Genomic DNA, 16067 nt, shown 5'->3' with positions numbered 1-16067 from the left:
CAGTCCTTAACATTCCTGGGGTTCATTTGGGATACAAGGGTAGAGGGTATCTTCCCCTTGGCAGACAACATCAGGTCAATCATGAAGGCCACAGGGCATTTTGTCAGAGGACAAGTAACCTTGGCATGTTGGTACCAGCCCCTGCTCACCATAATGGCGGCTTGCCTCTTGGCGGTACCACACACACAAGGATCAAAATAAGGAGGATGCAGCTACATTTCTCAGCCTCCTGGAATCAGGGCACTGGCTCCCAGGCAGCTCCAGTCAGCATACCACAACACCTTCACCAGGACCTCTCGTGCTGGAGGGCAGACGCCAACCTGTTAGTGGGCGTTCCTCTCCATTGTTAACAAGTCGGTTTGCATTCAGACAGACAGCGCTACATGCATGTATTACATCAACAAGCATGGTAGTACAGGGCTCTGGGAGTGGGCACTGGTGAACAACATTTACTTATCAGCACTCCACCTCCCGGGGTAATACAACTTGGAGGCGGGAAGGCTGGGGGTCGACCACTAAGAGTGGCAGTTGAACAAGGATGTTCTGGTAGTTATCTTGATCAGGTGGGTCCACTCTCATGTGGACCTATTTGCCACCAGCAGCAACATGAGATACCACCAGTTTGCATCCTGGATGGGGCAAGGCAGGGACTCTCCGGGGGATGCATTGCAGATTCAGTGGAAGCACATGAGCGAATATGCTTCCCCCCACCCCCCACTCTGTTGCTTCAGTGTCCTCCTCAAGGTAAAAGAGTCACAGAGGCTTCGGCTCATCTTCATAGCGCTGTGGGGGCCAACCAGACCTTGGTTCTCAGAACTCCTCTGATTGTCTGATCAGCCTCTGGTTCCCCCCTTCCTGTGGGTCCAGCCCCTCTGCTGTCCCAACAGGGAGGCACAGTGGTTCACCCCACTCTGCAGAATTTAGCCCTGGCAGCGTGGTTCCTGAACAGGTCACCATGAAACATCTGCACCTGTCACAGGACAACTTGGCTATAATTGAGGGGGCGAGATGCAGCGCCACAAGATGTCGGTACAGGAGCAAATGAACCAGGCTCTGTTCTTGGGCCAAGGCAAACCAGATGGATCCTCTGGCGTGCTCACTGGACTATTTTTTTCTTTCTCTGCGCATCTGGCTCATTACGGGGTGCAGGTAGACACCTGTCATACTAATCTGGCGGCCATAGGGACCTACAAAAACTCTGGCGATAACATATTTTCCTCCTCCATCCTGTGGTCAAAAAGCACTTTGGCGGGCCCAGTATCCCCCAGTCAAGCGCCCTCATCCGGTCTGGGACCTTAACGTGGTGCTGGGCGCCCTGGCCCACAAGCCTTTTGAGCCCATGGGGTCCGTGAATATCAGGCTGATTACTATAAAGACTGCTCTTCTGGTAGGCCTTCCATCAGCGCACAGGATCAGTAAGATACAGGAGCTGGTGGCTTAAGAGGCATATACCACATTTCACTGGGACAAGGTAATTTCAAAGAGTTTCACTTCCTACTACGACACAAGTGCATGGACCAGTCATTAGAGACTTACGGTATCAAGTTCCTCTCATTTCCTTTATATATTTATTTAACCCAGGGTTATTAGTTAGAGCAATAAATTACTTGTATGGTTAGACATTACTTCATACCTTAATTCCCAAGAGTATGATTTCTCTCTGAAAAATTGTCAAGACACTTTCAGGGATTTAATCTTCACCCTCCATTCAAAAAGCCAGTCCCTCAATGGCAATGGGACATTTTGGTTTTGGCAGCTGTTATGCGTAAGCCATTGAAGCCTTTGGCCTCTTTGTATTTGAACCTTCTTATATGGAAGACCTCCATTTTAGTATCTCTCACTTCCTAAAAAATAGTAAGCTAGCTTCATGCCCCCTTTTAGGAAGATCCTTTAATAATTGTACGTAAGGATAAGGTTGTTTTTCCACACTGTCCCTTCTTACATCCCAAGGTTTCTTTCTGATTTCCATTTGAATCAGGAGATTGTTTTGACTCTTCCCCCTAGACCTTGCACTTACTCCACAGAGGGGACTTGCCACAATCTCAGTGTAGCAAAAACTTAAGTTCTATGTGGACAGATGCAAGTCTTTCAGGAAATTCAACCATCTTTTTATCACATACAGCAGTCCTTCTCCTAACACAAGGATTGCTAAAGCTACCATCTCCCTCCAGCTGGGTAGTCTTCTTCCAGATCGAAACACCAATCAATAAGCCCAAAGAACTATTTGATGTCATAAAAAAATCTCTCAAACCCTCTTTGCATATCCCTATTGCCATCTTTTAAATCAGCAAATTATTTTGAGTGTTATGAATAATTAATACTCTACACCTGAGCATTGACTCACAATCTTCTATCTCACAATCTGCCCTACCTGAAATTCATAACTCACTAGTTTCAGTTGAGAAATGTAATTTTATTCCATTAACTCTGTAGGAATTATCCCTCTTAATTGCAAGTTTAAAATCCTCAAACTATAATTATCACATCCCTGCCCAACTGTCATGCTTGTGAGCTTAGGAGCTCAAAAGCTCTGTTTTGACTAAGTTATTGAAGAAACCCTCATTGGATCATAGCATACTTTTGAATTATCACCCAATCTCTAGTCTTATCTGGCGTCAAAAATCTTAGAAAACATTGCTACTACCCAATTACAGACATTTCTGGAAGCTCATGATCTTGAAAAATTCCAATCTGGCTTCAGGCCTCGCCATGGTACTGAGACATCACTTACTGCAGTGTGGGATGACCTACTGAGTTCTGCTGCAAGAGAAAACTCTGCTTGTCATGCTTGACCTGTCGGCGGCATTTGACACAGTCCACTTTGATATCCTTAATCATAGGCTCTCTGAGGTCTCACGTGTGTTGGATCACTTGCATCCTTTCTATCGTATCGGGCTCAGCAGGTAAAAAAAATGGGCACCTTCTATTCCACTTCTCTTATTGTTCCATGTGGTGTTCCCCAGGCCTCCTCCCTGTCAACTTTTTGTTTTTCAATATATATATATATATTCTACCATTACTGAGTATCTTCTCTAAATTTGGGTTGTTATCACGCTTACACAGACTATACTCAGATTTATGTCAGAATTAATAATTCAGATTCAATACAAAGGATTTTTAAGACTGCTAATGAAATTTAAAGCTGGATGCTGGCCAACAAACTTCAACTCAACCCCTCTAAAACGGAGGTTATTTTGCTTGCACCAGAAAATCTTCTGGAAAGTTCACAGCACCTTCTACCCTGTCCAGCACTTTGATATGCCTACAGTCTTTGCACACAAAGTAAAACATGTAGGCTGTATATGGCAATCCAATTTCTAATTGGCAGATTGAGATTCTTAAACCTATCTATTATCGGATTAGACTCCTATGACGCATCCTCCCGCTTATTTCTGAGAAAGATCAACCAGTAGTAGTCGTAGTATTGGCCAATTCCAAGCTTGATTACTCCAATGCTATTCTTGCCGGTATCCCAGCTTGCCAAATTGTCTGCTGTTGGCTCAGAATGCAGCAATTACACTTTTTAATCTACCTAAAACCGCGTCTGTGTCCTTCGTGCCCAACAATTCCCTGGCTGCCAGTACATCTGAGGATTCTTTTTTTAGGTCCTCTGTATAGTTTTTAAATCCATTCACTGCTTGGCCCCTATGTACCTGGCCTCTAAAATTACTCCAGATCATCTGGGAAGATCGATTTGTTCTTCTACTTAAAAACTATAGGCAGTACCCACATCTCACTTCGTCCATAGAGGCAACTGACACTTTTCTGTGTTTGGTCCTCGTGCGTTGACTGATGGAAGACCTTCTGAATCTTGATTCCTTCTGAGCATTTTCGAAAGAAACTTAAAACCCACCTTTATCTGAGCCAGCTATGTGGTTTTCCTATGCTGGCTCCTTTGAATTTAACATCTGCACCCAGCTAGTCTCTATTTGGATGTCCCTCTGTGAGGAACAAGCACGGTATAAGTAATCAAATCAAGTTCTAATGCTTACAAGCTTTCTCGTCTCTGGGTCCCTGACTGACATTGCACTCATTCAACCAGAGCTAAGGCAAACTCTGTGACCTTCCAAAGGTATGTCCTGTTCGTAGATGCCCTTAAGGGGGCCCCCTCCTTATGCTTTTGCTAAGCACTATTATTTTTAATGCATCCTGAAGGAGATGGGGTGGAGGGTGGAGCTTTCTTCGGCCAGCAGGTTTGTGCTGCCTTTTTCCTTGAACACTGGTTGTGCATATGCTGTCTCTACCTGTTTTATGAATCTGCAGAATCTGGTTTCCCAACTAGATAGCCAGCTGCTCCACATTAGCACAGCAACAGACATCCACTCTGAGAAATGTGGATTGTGACCTAATAGTCCCAATCCCAGTTTGTCAAACACAGCACTGACTAGGAGTATGAAACGACTCCATGAAAATGAATGCCCTTATTTGAGAGTTACTGGCCTGACGGGGCAGGAAGGAGGACGAAAAGCAAGTTGGCCAAAGGGAAGTTCTTGAAATGAAACGCAAGGAGCAACCATTTTGAGTATTATGCCCAAAATCACAATATTGCATAAAATAGATGGTGCACAGTAGTAGTAAAACACAGTTCACTGCAACACGCCTGTCGGAAGCAAATCAGAAAGGCATACAAAAGTTGGCTGTCAAAAAGAAAAAGGGATAGTGTCCCTGTAACACTACACAGATGGTGGTGTGTTAGAAAGATAAACGCACAGGAAAACAAATTAAATGAAGTGCATTGGCAGCCTTAAAGACCCCACGTTTGCGCAGCAACAGATTTCCTGTCGAGGTTTGTAAAGGTATAATACAGTCCCAAATCCAGTTTCAACCAGGTAAGTCACACAAGCTCCTGCTGGGGAGTCCTGCACTAATATGGAGTTTCCCACCTGAGAGGACAGAAAGACTGCCAAAAAGTAAAATGGCCAAAGTACTTGGGTAAGCCATTTGGAGTATATGGTACTCAAAACTGCATTATGCAGTAAAAAAAAATTCATTGCCACCAGCCTTTTGTAGGCACATTGCAAAGCCATAAACGTTGCTAGACAAAGAGGACAAGAGGATAGAGTTCCCCAGAACACTCCACCTGAGGTGATGTGTGATGCATATAAAAATAGAGGACAACATAAACGGGAGAGTCTACAAGTACTGGTAGCCCTGGGGACTGACCAGTGCCTCAAAATAAATGTTAATCAGGTGAGTAAAGCCTTGCTGGCTTCATTCGCCTCTTCCAGGACAGGATTCGAAAACGGCCAGGTGCTAATGGTTGTCTTAAAAACAATGGAAGGAAAGTGGCAAAAAAAGCATTCTTTAACAACGTCCATGAACAGTTCTGCCCTTCAGATAGAAATTGGGATGCAGGTATTTCACCAAGTCCCTGGATCCAGTGATGGCGCATCTTTGTAGAAGCCAGCATGTCTAGTTGGGTGACTAGCTCATCTGCTCCTCGCTTGCACCTCAGGCCCAGAGATCCTTGTAAGAGTCGAATCTTCTGGGATTCTTGATAACCTTTGCAGAAGCATCGCATATGCTTTCCACAACTGTAACGTTTCTGGATGGCCAATTCAATTTAGGGATAGTGGTCTTCATTAGCTCAAAGAGCATATTTCTGCAAGGCAATACAAATCCATACTGGGGATACTCTCCTCTTGTATTCTGCTAATACCACACTGTATATTACAAATGAGGTGCATAAAAAAATACCTCAATGCAAGGTGGTAGCAGGTCTTGGGTTCAGATGGTGGCTGCTTTCACTTGAATGCATGCTCAGGGCGTTCCTTCCATGATGGAAAGGATGCCCAGTACTTGCTCAAGGGAGCGCTGCTCCAAGAACCACATCAAACAGACTGTGGTGACTGACGGGTCTCTGGGGTTGGGGCACTCATTTTATGGCCCTGCAAATGAAAGGCCATTGAGGGCAGAAGAGGGAAGTTTGCTCTTTCCTACCCAATTTCTGGAACCAAGTTGTCAACATCCTGACAGAAAATAAAACTGACTTGTTCTATATCCACAAGTAGGGAGTAGGTGGGGGTTCACAGGTCCTTGGCACTCTGGCCAGAGGTCCATCTGCTCCCTAGTAGGGCAATCCAGAAAGGCATGTTGCTTATTCTCGAACACCATGGTGGATGGCACGAAGAAACGTCTTTTCTCGTCCTGTGAAAACCTTGGCCTGAAGAATATCTTAGCGGATCGGCACCTCGCGTGCATTTACTGTCTCGAGGACCTTTGAGGATGCTTCCTTAGCAAAGATCCAAAAGAAGCTGAAATCACACGCTCCATCGCTTTCCTCGTTGACTGTCACAGCAGCTGCAGGACCAGTTTTTAGAGAGGCCGGTCACCGTCTGTCAATGGGTTAGCTTCCCGGCAGGTGGGCTGCCTCCGTCTGCAAGAAAGTCTCTGGCGTCAGCGGCTAAGCACAGGTCTTCGCTGAAGAGCAAGTCATCGAAGGACCCGGCTCCACAGTCGGCACAAGCCTCATCCATGACTAAGTCCACCAAGACTGTTTCCCCACCTACAAAACCTGCTCTTCCTCCGACGGCTGCAACACCAAAGGGTTTGTCCTCGACAGTCACGATTACCACGCTCAGGGTTTCCCTGCCGCTTAGATCTGTCAGCGGTTCCGACAACAGTCCAGTCAACAATGGCACCTTTTCCTCTCAGCAGGCAGGCTCCATTCATTGCTACTTTCACTAAGGGCTCTGATTTAGTGAGACACTCCTCCAGCTCTGCACTTCCTACCCAGGCCCACGAATTCTGCACCACTTTCTTCTCTGGCACCTCTGGGATCCTCCATAAGGTCTCCAGCTATATACACTAGCTCTGAAGACCTCCTTCCACAGGACTTTTACTCAGATCAGGAAGGGGGACAAGGAGAACCCGACCCCATTCTGCCTTTGCCTCATCAGGGGTCACTGGCCCGCAGGCCTTCCCAGATGTTTAGCCCTCCAAGAGGCTCAGTTCCTTCTCCTGCAGGACCAGGCGACATTTCCTTGCACATACTGACCACCTTACATGCACTGGTGGCTGAAATCAACAGCGATGGCTCCTGCCCCTATTCTGACAAGAAGCCCTCAGAGGCCTCCTCAGGCTCAACCACTGCCGCCTCAAAAGGCCCCTGTCACCACTCGGCTAATTCCAGTGGCGCTATCCCCTGTGGAACCAGCTCAGACGGACACTGATACCGACACCGTCATGGCCGGTACACACACAGATGAGTTCGATGACTACGTGCCCATAGATGGGGAACTCTCGGGTGTAGATGCGCCCGCCATGGCCTCTCCCCTGGATGAGATTGTTTTTTTCCACTCTATAATATCACAGGCTGCCAAGCTGTTCAGCCTGGTGTCGGAAGAAAAGAGGGTTTCCTTTTTGAGCGATGGGAGTCCTCCAAGAAGACAGTCTTATCTGGTCCCCTTGTTGGATGACACATGGGAAGATGGCTTAGCGGTCATGAAGGCTTCTAATACTACTCCTGCTAAGCGTGACTGGTTGGAGAAGGCCCCCAGGTCTCTCCGGTCCCAGCCCTCGCCAGACAACGTGGTCTCGGCCGCTGCTAGAAAAAGGCCTTCAAACCCCTCTTCTTCATCCATGGTTCCTCCGGACCACGAGGGTAAGAAGCTAGATGCTGCAGGAAAGCGCATCATCATTACGGCAGCTTCAACAATCAAGACCGCCAACCCCTTGCCATCCTGTCCAAGGTATGACGGGGGGGGCAGATGGGGATATAAGTTGGGGCCCATCCTCTACTTACTCCGAGACAATGAGAACGGCAAAGCATTAGCCCTGTTCCAGGAGGGGGAGGTGGCTTCTGATGACACCATAAACGTTGCTCTCGACATCCCGGATGAAAGCTTTCGCCAGATGTGCAATGGTGTACCCCTCCATCAACCGGGGTGGCTCTAAGCCACTAACTTCCACACAGATGGTGCAAGCCAAGGTAGTTGACATTATAGGCAGGCCAAGGTAGTTGATCTGCCCTTGCATGGCGACAACCTGTTTGGCAAAGGCGGTCGACAAGACTCTTCAGGCCATAAAGACTGACACTGAGCCGGCGCGTTCTCTGGGCACCCAGGGAGAGTCTCCAGATCTTCAAAGAGTTTCACCACCTCTATCAGCACTGCTGCCCAGTAGGCTTATAGGGGACGCTCCCAGGCCTATGGCAGTGGCTCCCAATGTCGTTCCTCCAATCCCAAAAATTCAGGATGGTCACATTGCAGCACGTACTCGGCCAACTGGAGGAAGGTGCCTACTTCCAAATCCCCCATTAATCGCAGACACTGGATGCTCCTACGGTTTGTCATTCGGGAGCGGCATTACCAGTTCATGGCCTCGACCATTGACCTAAAATAGGCCCCAAGAGTGTTCACCAAATGCCTGGCACCGGTGGCTGCGCATTTGCGCTGCAGAGAAATCCACGTTTACCCTTATTTGGACGATTGGCTCATCCGGTCACGCTCCCGCGCGCTGGCATCCCAGCACACCGCAGGGACCATCCAATTTCGCTAGGATTCTCAATCCACTATCTGAAGTCCTGCATAATGCCATTGTAGAAAGCACTGTTCCTGGGTGCCCGACTCAACAGTCTTGTGTCTGGCGACTCCCTCGGAAGAGTGTGTGAAGGCCATATTGGGAAAGGTCCAACAGATGTTGACCGCTTCTGTGGCAACAGTCCATCAAGTCCCTGATGGGGATGTCTTCCTGCATCCATTTGCTCACCTTATGCAGACTGTAGATGAGACCCCTTTAAGAATTTCTGGATGCCAGGTGGCATCAAGTCACTGGCACATGGACCGACAAGATCACCCTCAATCTGGAATTCCAACAAACACTGCAGTGGTGGCCAGCTCGTCCACATCTCAAAGGGCGATCCCTTTCAGATCCATCCGTATCGGGCTACAGTCACGACCAATGCCTCTCTGGAGGGTTGGGGATCCCACACAGGACATTCTCATGCCAGAGGCCTCTGCCTCCTGAAGGTAAAGGAGTTTGACATCGTCCTCGAACAGTCTTCTGGCCCCTCAAGTCTTTGCAGCCTCAGCTCCAGGGAAAGGTGGTGCGAGGTCTTCAGACAATACCACCATCATGTTTTACATAAGGAAACCGGGCGGGATGTGCTCCCCCACGCTCTTCCTGGAAGCACAATCTCTGACTTTGGGCCATTCTTCAAAGCATGTTTCTCGTCCCATTTCACCTGGCCGGCGTCCAGAACACCATTGCAGACTCTCTCATCAGGGAGTTGCGGCCATGCCATGAATGGGAGCTTCAACAAGTGCAAATGTTGCACCTCTTCGGCGAGTGGAGTCTCCCTCAGATCGACCTCCTTGCGATGACTGCTAGCGCCAAGTGTCAGAAGTTTTCCAGCAGATATCCTCAACAAAGTTGTCAGGGGGGGTGCCTTCTCTTTCCTCTTCCTGTGAGCTTTCCCTTCATATCTGCTGTTATGAGTGATCAACGCACTTGGGCGTTGCCACTGCACGATGATCCCTCATTGCACTGTTGTGACCCAGGCCGATCTGGCACTACTGCACCACGACCCAACGTCTGAGCCTCACTCCTGCAGCCTTAGAATTTGGACACTATTCACTGCTTTGGAATGCAAGAAGATCCTAGCTAAAGCAAGGGGTCCCCTCTACGTTGGCTTGCTGCAAGCACAAGTGGAAGCCCTTTACAGTATTGTGCCGATTGCTTCTACCTTACCTACTCTCTCTGGCCAAGACTGGCCTCTCACACGCATATATCCAGGTCCTCATGGCCGCCATATCCTGTTACACGAATCCAGGCAAGCTTGCTCTGTGGTCACACAGGTTCATTGAAGAGTTCTGTAAGGGCCTCTTCAGAACATTCCCCATGGGTGAAGGCTCCTGCGCCGGCATGGGTGCTCAATGTGGTACTGTCTAAACTGATGGGGCCTGCGTTTGAGCCAATGCATCAATGCATACAGGTCCTCTCCTGTGAGCCTCCGTATTTGTCCTTCCAATCCGCTAAAGTAGTTCTACGAACCCGTACTTCCTTCATGTGAAATGTTCTGTCAGACTTTCATCTCAACAAACTTTTGGTTCTGCCAATTTTCTTCCTGAATCCTTCTTCGCCTGCTGAAAGGGCGTTGCATCCGCTGGACGTTGTGCGTGCCCTGAAATTCTATGTTGCACGTACGAAAGACTTTCCAAAAAAGTCTCAGCTTTTTTGTCAATTATGGACCTGTGGGACATGGGGTATACCCTGTCTAAGGCTTCCATCTCCAGGTGGCTCTCCGGCTGTATCGTGCATTGCCATAGTCTGGCCGACAGAATATTTCCAGGCTGGCCGAGAGCCCATTCCACCAGAGCCATTGCATCAACGACAGCGTTTCTCTATGGTGTTCCCCTACGCGACATCTGCAGGGCTGCTACGTGGAGGTCTGCTCACACCTTCACAAGATTCTACTTCGTCGCCCTGGATTACCGGGAGGTGACCCAGGTTGGCCAGCCAATGCTGCACAACTGGTTTGCTTGAGTTTAGTGTTCCAGGGGTAAGTGTATTGCTTCTGTGAGCGTTGCCTCCTGCTTTGGTTGTGTGTATGTACTGCTATGTATTCATATTCATGAGCATGTGAATCCATGCAAGACCCAATGCTGGAGAAGGAACAAGTTACTTACGCGTTTGCGAGAAATGCATGCTTTTGTGTACCCTTAACTCATATTCTGCAAAGACGTAGCTGTTCTTCGTGCAAACCCGAAATTCTTGCCTAAAATGCACTTGTCATTTATCCCACGCTCTTTGCCAGCAAATCCTCTCAGGCAGACGGGAAGTTTTTTGAGGGCACTTTACTATTTGTAGAGACAAAAAGCATCAGAAAAGCACTGCATCCATCTCGAAAAAGGGTTTGGCATGGTGGCTAACCTGCATTGGATGCTAAGTAAGCCAATAGGCATGTTGTGGATTGCATTAGGGTACTGTGAGAAACCTGAGGGTATTCTCACTACTCCTCCCCTTGGATCCTCTGTGTAGGTGGCCAGGAAAAGGCTATCGCTCTTGGATCCTGACCCTGGGTGTGGAAAAGCGAGGGGGGGAGGGATCACCTGGGTGCAGGTTCTTGCGGATTGGGTGTTGGGAACCTATGGGCATGACATGGTACCCCCCTTTTTCTATTGATTACAAACCTAGCCCTCCCCAATCTTTATGGGCTATTATAATCCAGCTCCCCTAATTTTTCCACACATGACATTTGACAGTAATGAGACGAGGAAGTCACGACTCGGAGTTATGCACACCAACATGCCTCAAAGGCGTACTGTTTTCATGATCTGGCATGCCTTGCTAATAAGCCTAACTATAGTCCGGCAATTAAGAGAAATGACTTGCACCTGCAACCCTTTTACCCAAGCCAGGGATATAAAAGGGGTGTGGACAGGAAGGGGGCTGGGGGTTGGGAGAGAGAAGAAAGATGAGACACTTATGGGAGCAGTGCTGAGCCATTCTGCAGCCGAAGAAGCACACTGAGGAAGAAACGGCTGAGGGTCCCGGCGAGTGTGAAGTGGAAGCAAAAGCTCTGTTGATCAGAGGCGAAGGAAGGCGACCAGGGGTCGTCCTTCGTTCCAGCCTAAGGATTGCTTGATCTCCCATGGCGCTGCAAGAGCGCAAGTGTTTCTAAAGGGTGGAGAAAGGAAGCCGCCAAGTTTGTGACCAGTGTGATATGGAAATGAACTTCAAAGCAAGTCGGTGAGTTTCCCAGATCGAGAAACCCGGTATTACAGTAACCGTGATGCTCGTAAAATGAACTGCTATTGTTAAATGTGAGCAGAGACTGGTACAATGTAGAGGAGTGGTCGTGTCCTTTTTTTTTATAGGAACAAGCACGTATTCGAAAGTCTGTTACAAATCCATTTTGAGTCAATTAACATGTGGTTGAAGTGTTCGCGTGCCTTAGAAGGAACATTATCAAAAGTCTTCAACCAAGGAATGAAAGTAAAACACCTAAACCGTGTGAAATGTAAATTAAGAGAAAGCCAATGCATATTGAATACCGAACTAAAGGCAAGCTTAAAGAAAGCCAATGCTTATTACGTTGAAGCAAACCATTAAACTTTAAATAATGAATGCATGTTGCACAACAAATAAACTCAAATCTTGAATCTAAATATAATTAAGCAACATGAAGCTGTATTAAACTCTGAACTGCAATTGAATAATACTGAATCATTGTTGCACAGCAAATGAACCCAAACTTTCAAACTGAATACATTAAAGGCTTAAGGAAAACCCAAACAGCAAATCTTAATAAGTGAATACAGTGTGACAAGGCAACCATTTGAAAAAGGGTGTGTAATACATGGTGGCAGAGCCACGAGGCTGCTTAGGAGAAACAAGAGGAGCCCAAGAGCCTAAGCCCAGAAATCAGTAAAGAAAAGCAAGTAAAAGTGACTTGGTGCACAGGAGCAATTACCAAGGAGCCTGTGTCTTGGGGAAGGGAATCCTGAGACTTGGCAGGTCCCTATGTTTTGTCTTGGGATCGGAGTCTCAAGACCCCCTTTTCTTATTTGGATTGTATTATTTGATTGGTTCTGAACTACATTGCCCTGAACTGACGAAAGGCAAACCTCAAGACTTTTTCATGGAACTTTCTTTGTTTCGAGAAGGTGAGCTGAGAGAAAGCTGTGAGCTGGAAGAAGCTCAATTTTGAGTTCAACACTCTCTTGAGTTTGATATACCTACACATTTGTTTGTTCTAGTTGCGAGAATAGGTTTTGGACACAGACAAACTAAGTTGAACTCTTTGGCAGGTTAGGCCTTCAACCATCCTGACGTTTCATTTAATACATATTTATTGTTTGATCTTTGTTGTCTGTGTCTTGCTTCATGATGCCTTCACAGTACATTACATAAAAGTGATAACTAATGTTGCCAAGTATCCCGCAAATGTTTTTAAGCGGAGCAGTAACTTGGGCTGTGCGGCATACCTTCACAGAACACTACTACCTTGCGTACAGGAAGAGAAGCACTTTTTGGACAGGTAGTGATTAAGAGACATTTCAAGTAAGGTGCGCCTCCCATACTCTCCTCCCCTTTATTTCTGCCAATAGGTACTTCTGGGGTACTACTTGTTAATCTGTTCAAAGCATAGGAATCTCTAACAAAGCATGAGTGGAAAACTGTAGCTAGTGGTAAGTAACTTGTTTATCGTAGTTCGTAATGAACTGACAACAGTATGCATTTAGTGGCAACATTCAAGAAGCCTACCACCTTCCCCTCTCTGGGTTCTGCTATGCATGGCTCACTCGGATCCTTTTCTTACCCATGTTGCTGCGACCTTGCTGGCACTTGGCTCTCATTCCATGTTCTATTGACGTCAAGGTCTGTGGCTGGGGAGTGGTGTTACTCGGCCAGTAATGGCCCTTAACCATCAGTGAAGGTCCTTCAAGGTGACAAACTGGCCATTACTGGTAAGGTAAGCCCTACTCCTCCCCTGCTTCCACTATTAATGCATCATTAAAAAGGTTAATCCTGCACTTAAATACAAGAGCTTTGAAAGAGGGGAGAAGGAGCTGCTGTGATTTGAAATGCAGATGTTGAGACCTGCTTAATAGATGGGGGGGGCATTGTGTTAATAAAACAAAATTCTAGTGCTCTTTATTTGAAAAGTATAATCAGTGTTTTTTTCAGAGTACTTTGTCTTTCCTCTGGGAAACCCATTGAGTGAACACTATACAAGAACTAAATTTAGAAGAAAGTTAGTAAATATATAACTTGAACACAGCAGAGATTGCAACGTTTATTTAATCTTTTTGTTTTAGAATATGAAAACATCTTCTCCTTATTGAAGCACGTTCAAGGCAGTTTACAAATTCGACTGATATTTTTGCAGAATGTTATCAAAGAAGCTTCAAGGTATGTGATTGGTCGTAAGGGGTGGTTGTGAAAAAAATGCTTTTGTAAATGTGTTCATTCTTACTATAATAGCAACCTCAGTTCGTTTTTGTTAATGTTGCAGCAATACATTACATGCCTTTATATGTCCTCCCATTAAAATATTTTAGCTTGAGCATTGCTTAACCTATTGTTGATTTTTATTCGTATTTGGTGGTCATATTTGCAACATGTAGCTTTAAAAGCCTGGCATCTCTTTTGCCATTGTTACCTAGCGACAGTGGATAGTCCAACAGCCTTGCTCATATTCAATTCAGTTTCCTGCATATTCTTACAGTTCTGAAATATCCTTGTGTTCCTGAACGGTTTCAGTTGAGCTTATGGGCCAAGTAATTGCTGAAAAAATCAGATATGCTTTCAATACTCCCATTTCCCATCCTCTTTCATCCATGCTTAAAGAAAATCTGTCCCAAGCATTTCTCAGCACTCTATTTTTTATCACGACAAGGTGGTCTGCAGGGCAGTCCCCACCTTTCCCGATCATGGGCTCTTCCGTTAATATGCACAAAAAATTTGATAGTTTTGAAATTGGTGCATCTATCTCGGGGTGTCTGTGAGCGCAAGCTCTCTCCAAACTAATTGTCCTGAAAAAATTGACCTAGTTACCATGCCAGTCATATACATTGTATAACAATTCAATTTATGTATTTATATATTCAATCAATTCATTAAAACCCATAAAGTCACAAAGCGAGTCGTCACTTGATACATTTTTATCTTATGTAAGTGTTATTGTATCAACTTTTACACTGTGCAAAAGACACAATGATAATATTGTAAACTTCAACACTCCTATAGTGTCTTGGTGTCTTGGTATTAGAATCCCAACATATTTCTGTTCTTGGATACCACGCTGGTCGGACATTAATCGGGGGATGTTCAGTAGATATTAATTTCTTTCAAGACTTTGTGCTTAAGGGAGTATGCATCACACAAAACCTTGCATTGCATGTTAGAGCGTCTTCTGCTTTATTCACAACGCTGCTTCAATCAGCAACGCCACACTCAATAGTGCATGATTGTCCAGATTTCACTAAAAACAAATCCATACGGGTCACTCTGTAATGGTAGATTGTGGATATACGCGTATACCGCAGTTCACTTCTCACTTCATCCTTTACTTCAAAGGGTGCCTACGTGATCAATCTACGCGGCAACAAACGGCTTGTCACTCTGTACCGACGCAGAACATATTCATAACTACTTAGTATCCCCATTTGCATGCAGTTTATCAGCATCCACCTAATTCAAGAGGCTCGCCTGTTCCAGGTTAGGCATCATATCACGTTGCCTCAACAGCCACTCAAATCCTGTTTAACTTTAATATCCTACCTTGGAAGAGTGGAACGCACACAATCAAAACACTTTTTGTAATATGTGGTGGACTGACACCTGGCAGCAGTGGAGGTAAGACTAACATTTCTAGGTGGTTAGATGCAAGTATTTCTAAACGTTGCAAACTGTATTTTTTTTGTTTGCTTTCTAAAGTGTGCAACTCTGACTAGGTACCAGACCCAATAAATCACAGATTTGCAAAATTAAGCACAATCAAAAGCATATGAGCAATATCCCTGTCCCTATCCACCACTAATTTCTAGAATACAGGCTCCCTCTGTCCAGCACCCCACCAGGGACTTTATTAATTCCCTCTTTTGAAGAGTGTCAGAGATCTGAGGGGGGCTGTTTATTTATTAAGATGTGTGCTAAAGGTAACAGTTCTCCAAAATGAGTATCCTCCCCAAATATTGTAACCCATTGTGATGAATCCAATCGAGTCGTCACTGAACCCAGCCTAAAGCCTCCTCCCATGTGACCAGTGGAAGGCAGCCGCTACCTGATCCCTGACCCACGGGGCGATGTGACAGATTATCACATGGGAGGGGGTAGCTGTCAGGGAGATGTAGTGACTCTATTAGGAGAAGTGATAGTCTACCCTTCTCTGTGAGGAAGACCCTATAAATCCAAACTTCCTGATGGCATGTTGTCATTATTCAAATCCCTCCAGTTGTGAAACCCTAAAAACCCTCCTTGTCAGATATCCTAAACAGAAGGCCATTCATACTTCATATGTGGTTAACACCAACATAACCTCTTCGGTCTCAGATATTTCTGATTTAAACACAAATGTAAAACAATGTAACATTAAAAGGTTTAACTTCTATGGACCCCAA

The 16067-nt window shown here is 45.9% G+C and overlaps 1 protein-coding gene across 2 annotated transcripts in view; it reads left to right on the top strand.

Annotated features, from left to right (window-relative positions):
- The window catches only part of INTS6 (integrator complex subunit 6), a 1045054-nt gene that overhangs the window by 959466 nt on the left and 69521 nt on the right, over window positions 1-16067 (top strand). For both annotated transcript variants that reach the window (XM_069640441.1, XM_069640442.1), the window contains one exon: window positions 13764-13857. In XM_069640441.1, the coding sequence (XP_069496542.1) occupies window positions 13764-13857 (94 nt within the window). The remainder of the gene's footprint in view (window positions 1-13763; window positions 13858-16067) is intronic.

The sequence above is a fragment of the Ambystoma mexicanum genome, chromosome 7q (assembly GCF_040938575.1).
Source record: "Ambystoma mexicanum isolate Mex_15411 chromosome 7q, UKY_AmexF1_1, whole genome shotgun sequence".
In the NCBI taxonomy this organism is placed as follows: domain Eukaryota; kingdom Metazoa; phylum Chordata; class Amphibia; order Caudata; family Ambystomatidae; genus Ambystoma; species Ambystoma mexicanum.
This window is presented reverse-complemented; position numbering and strand designations above follow the sequence as displayed.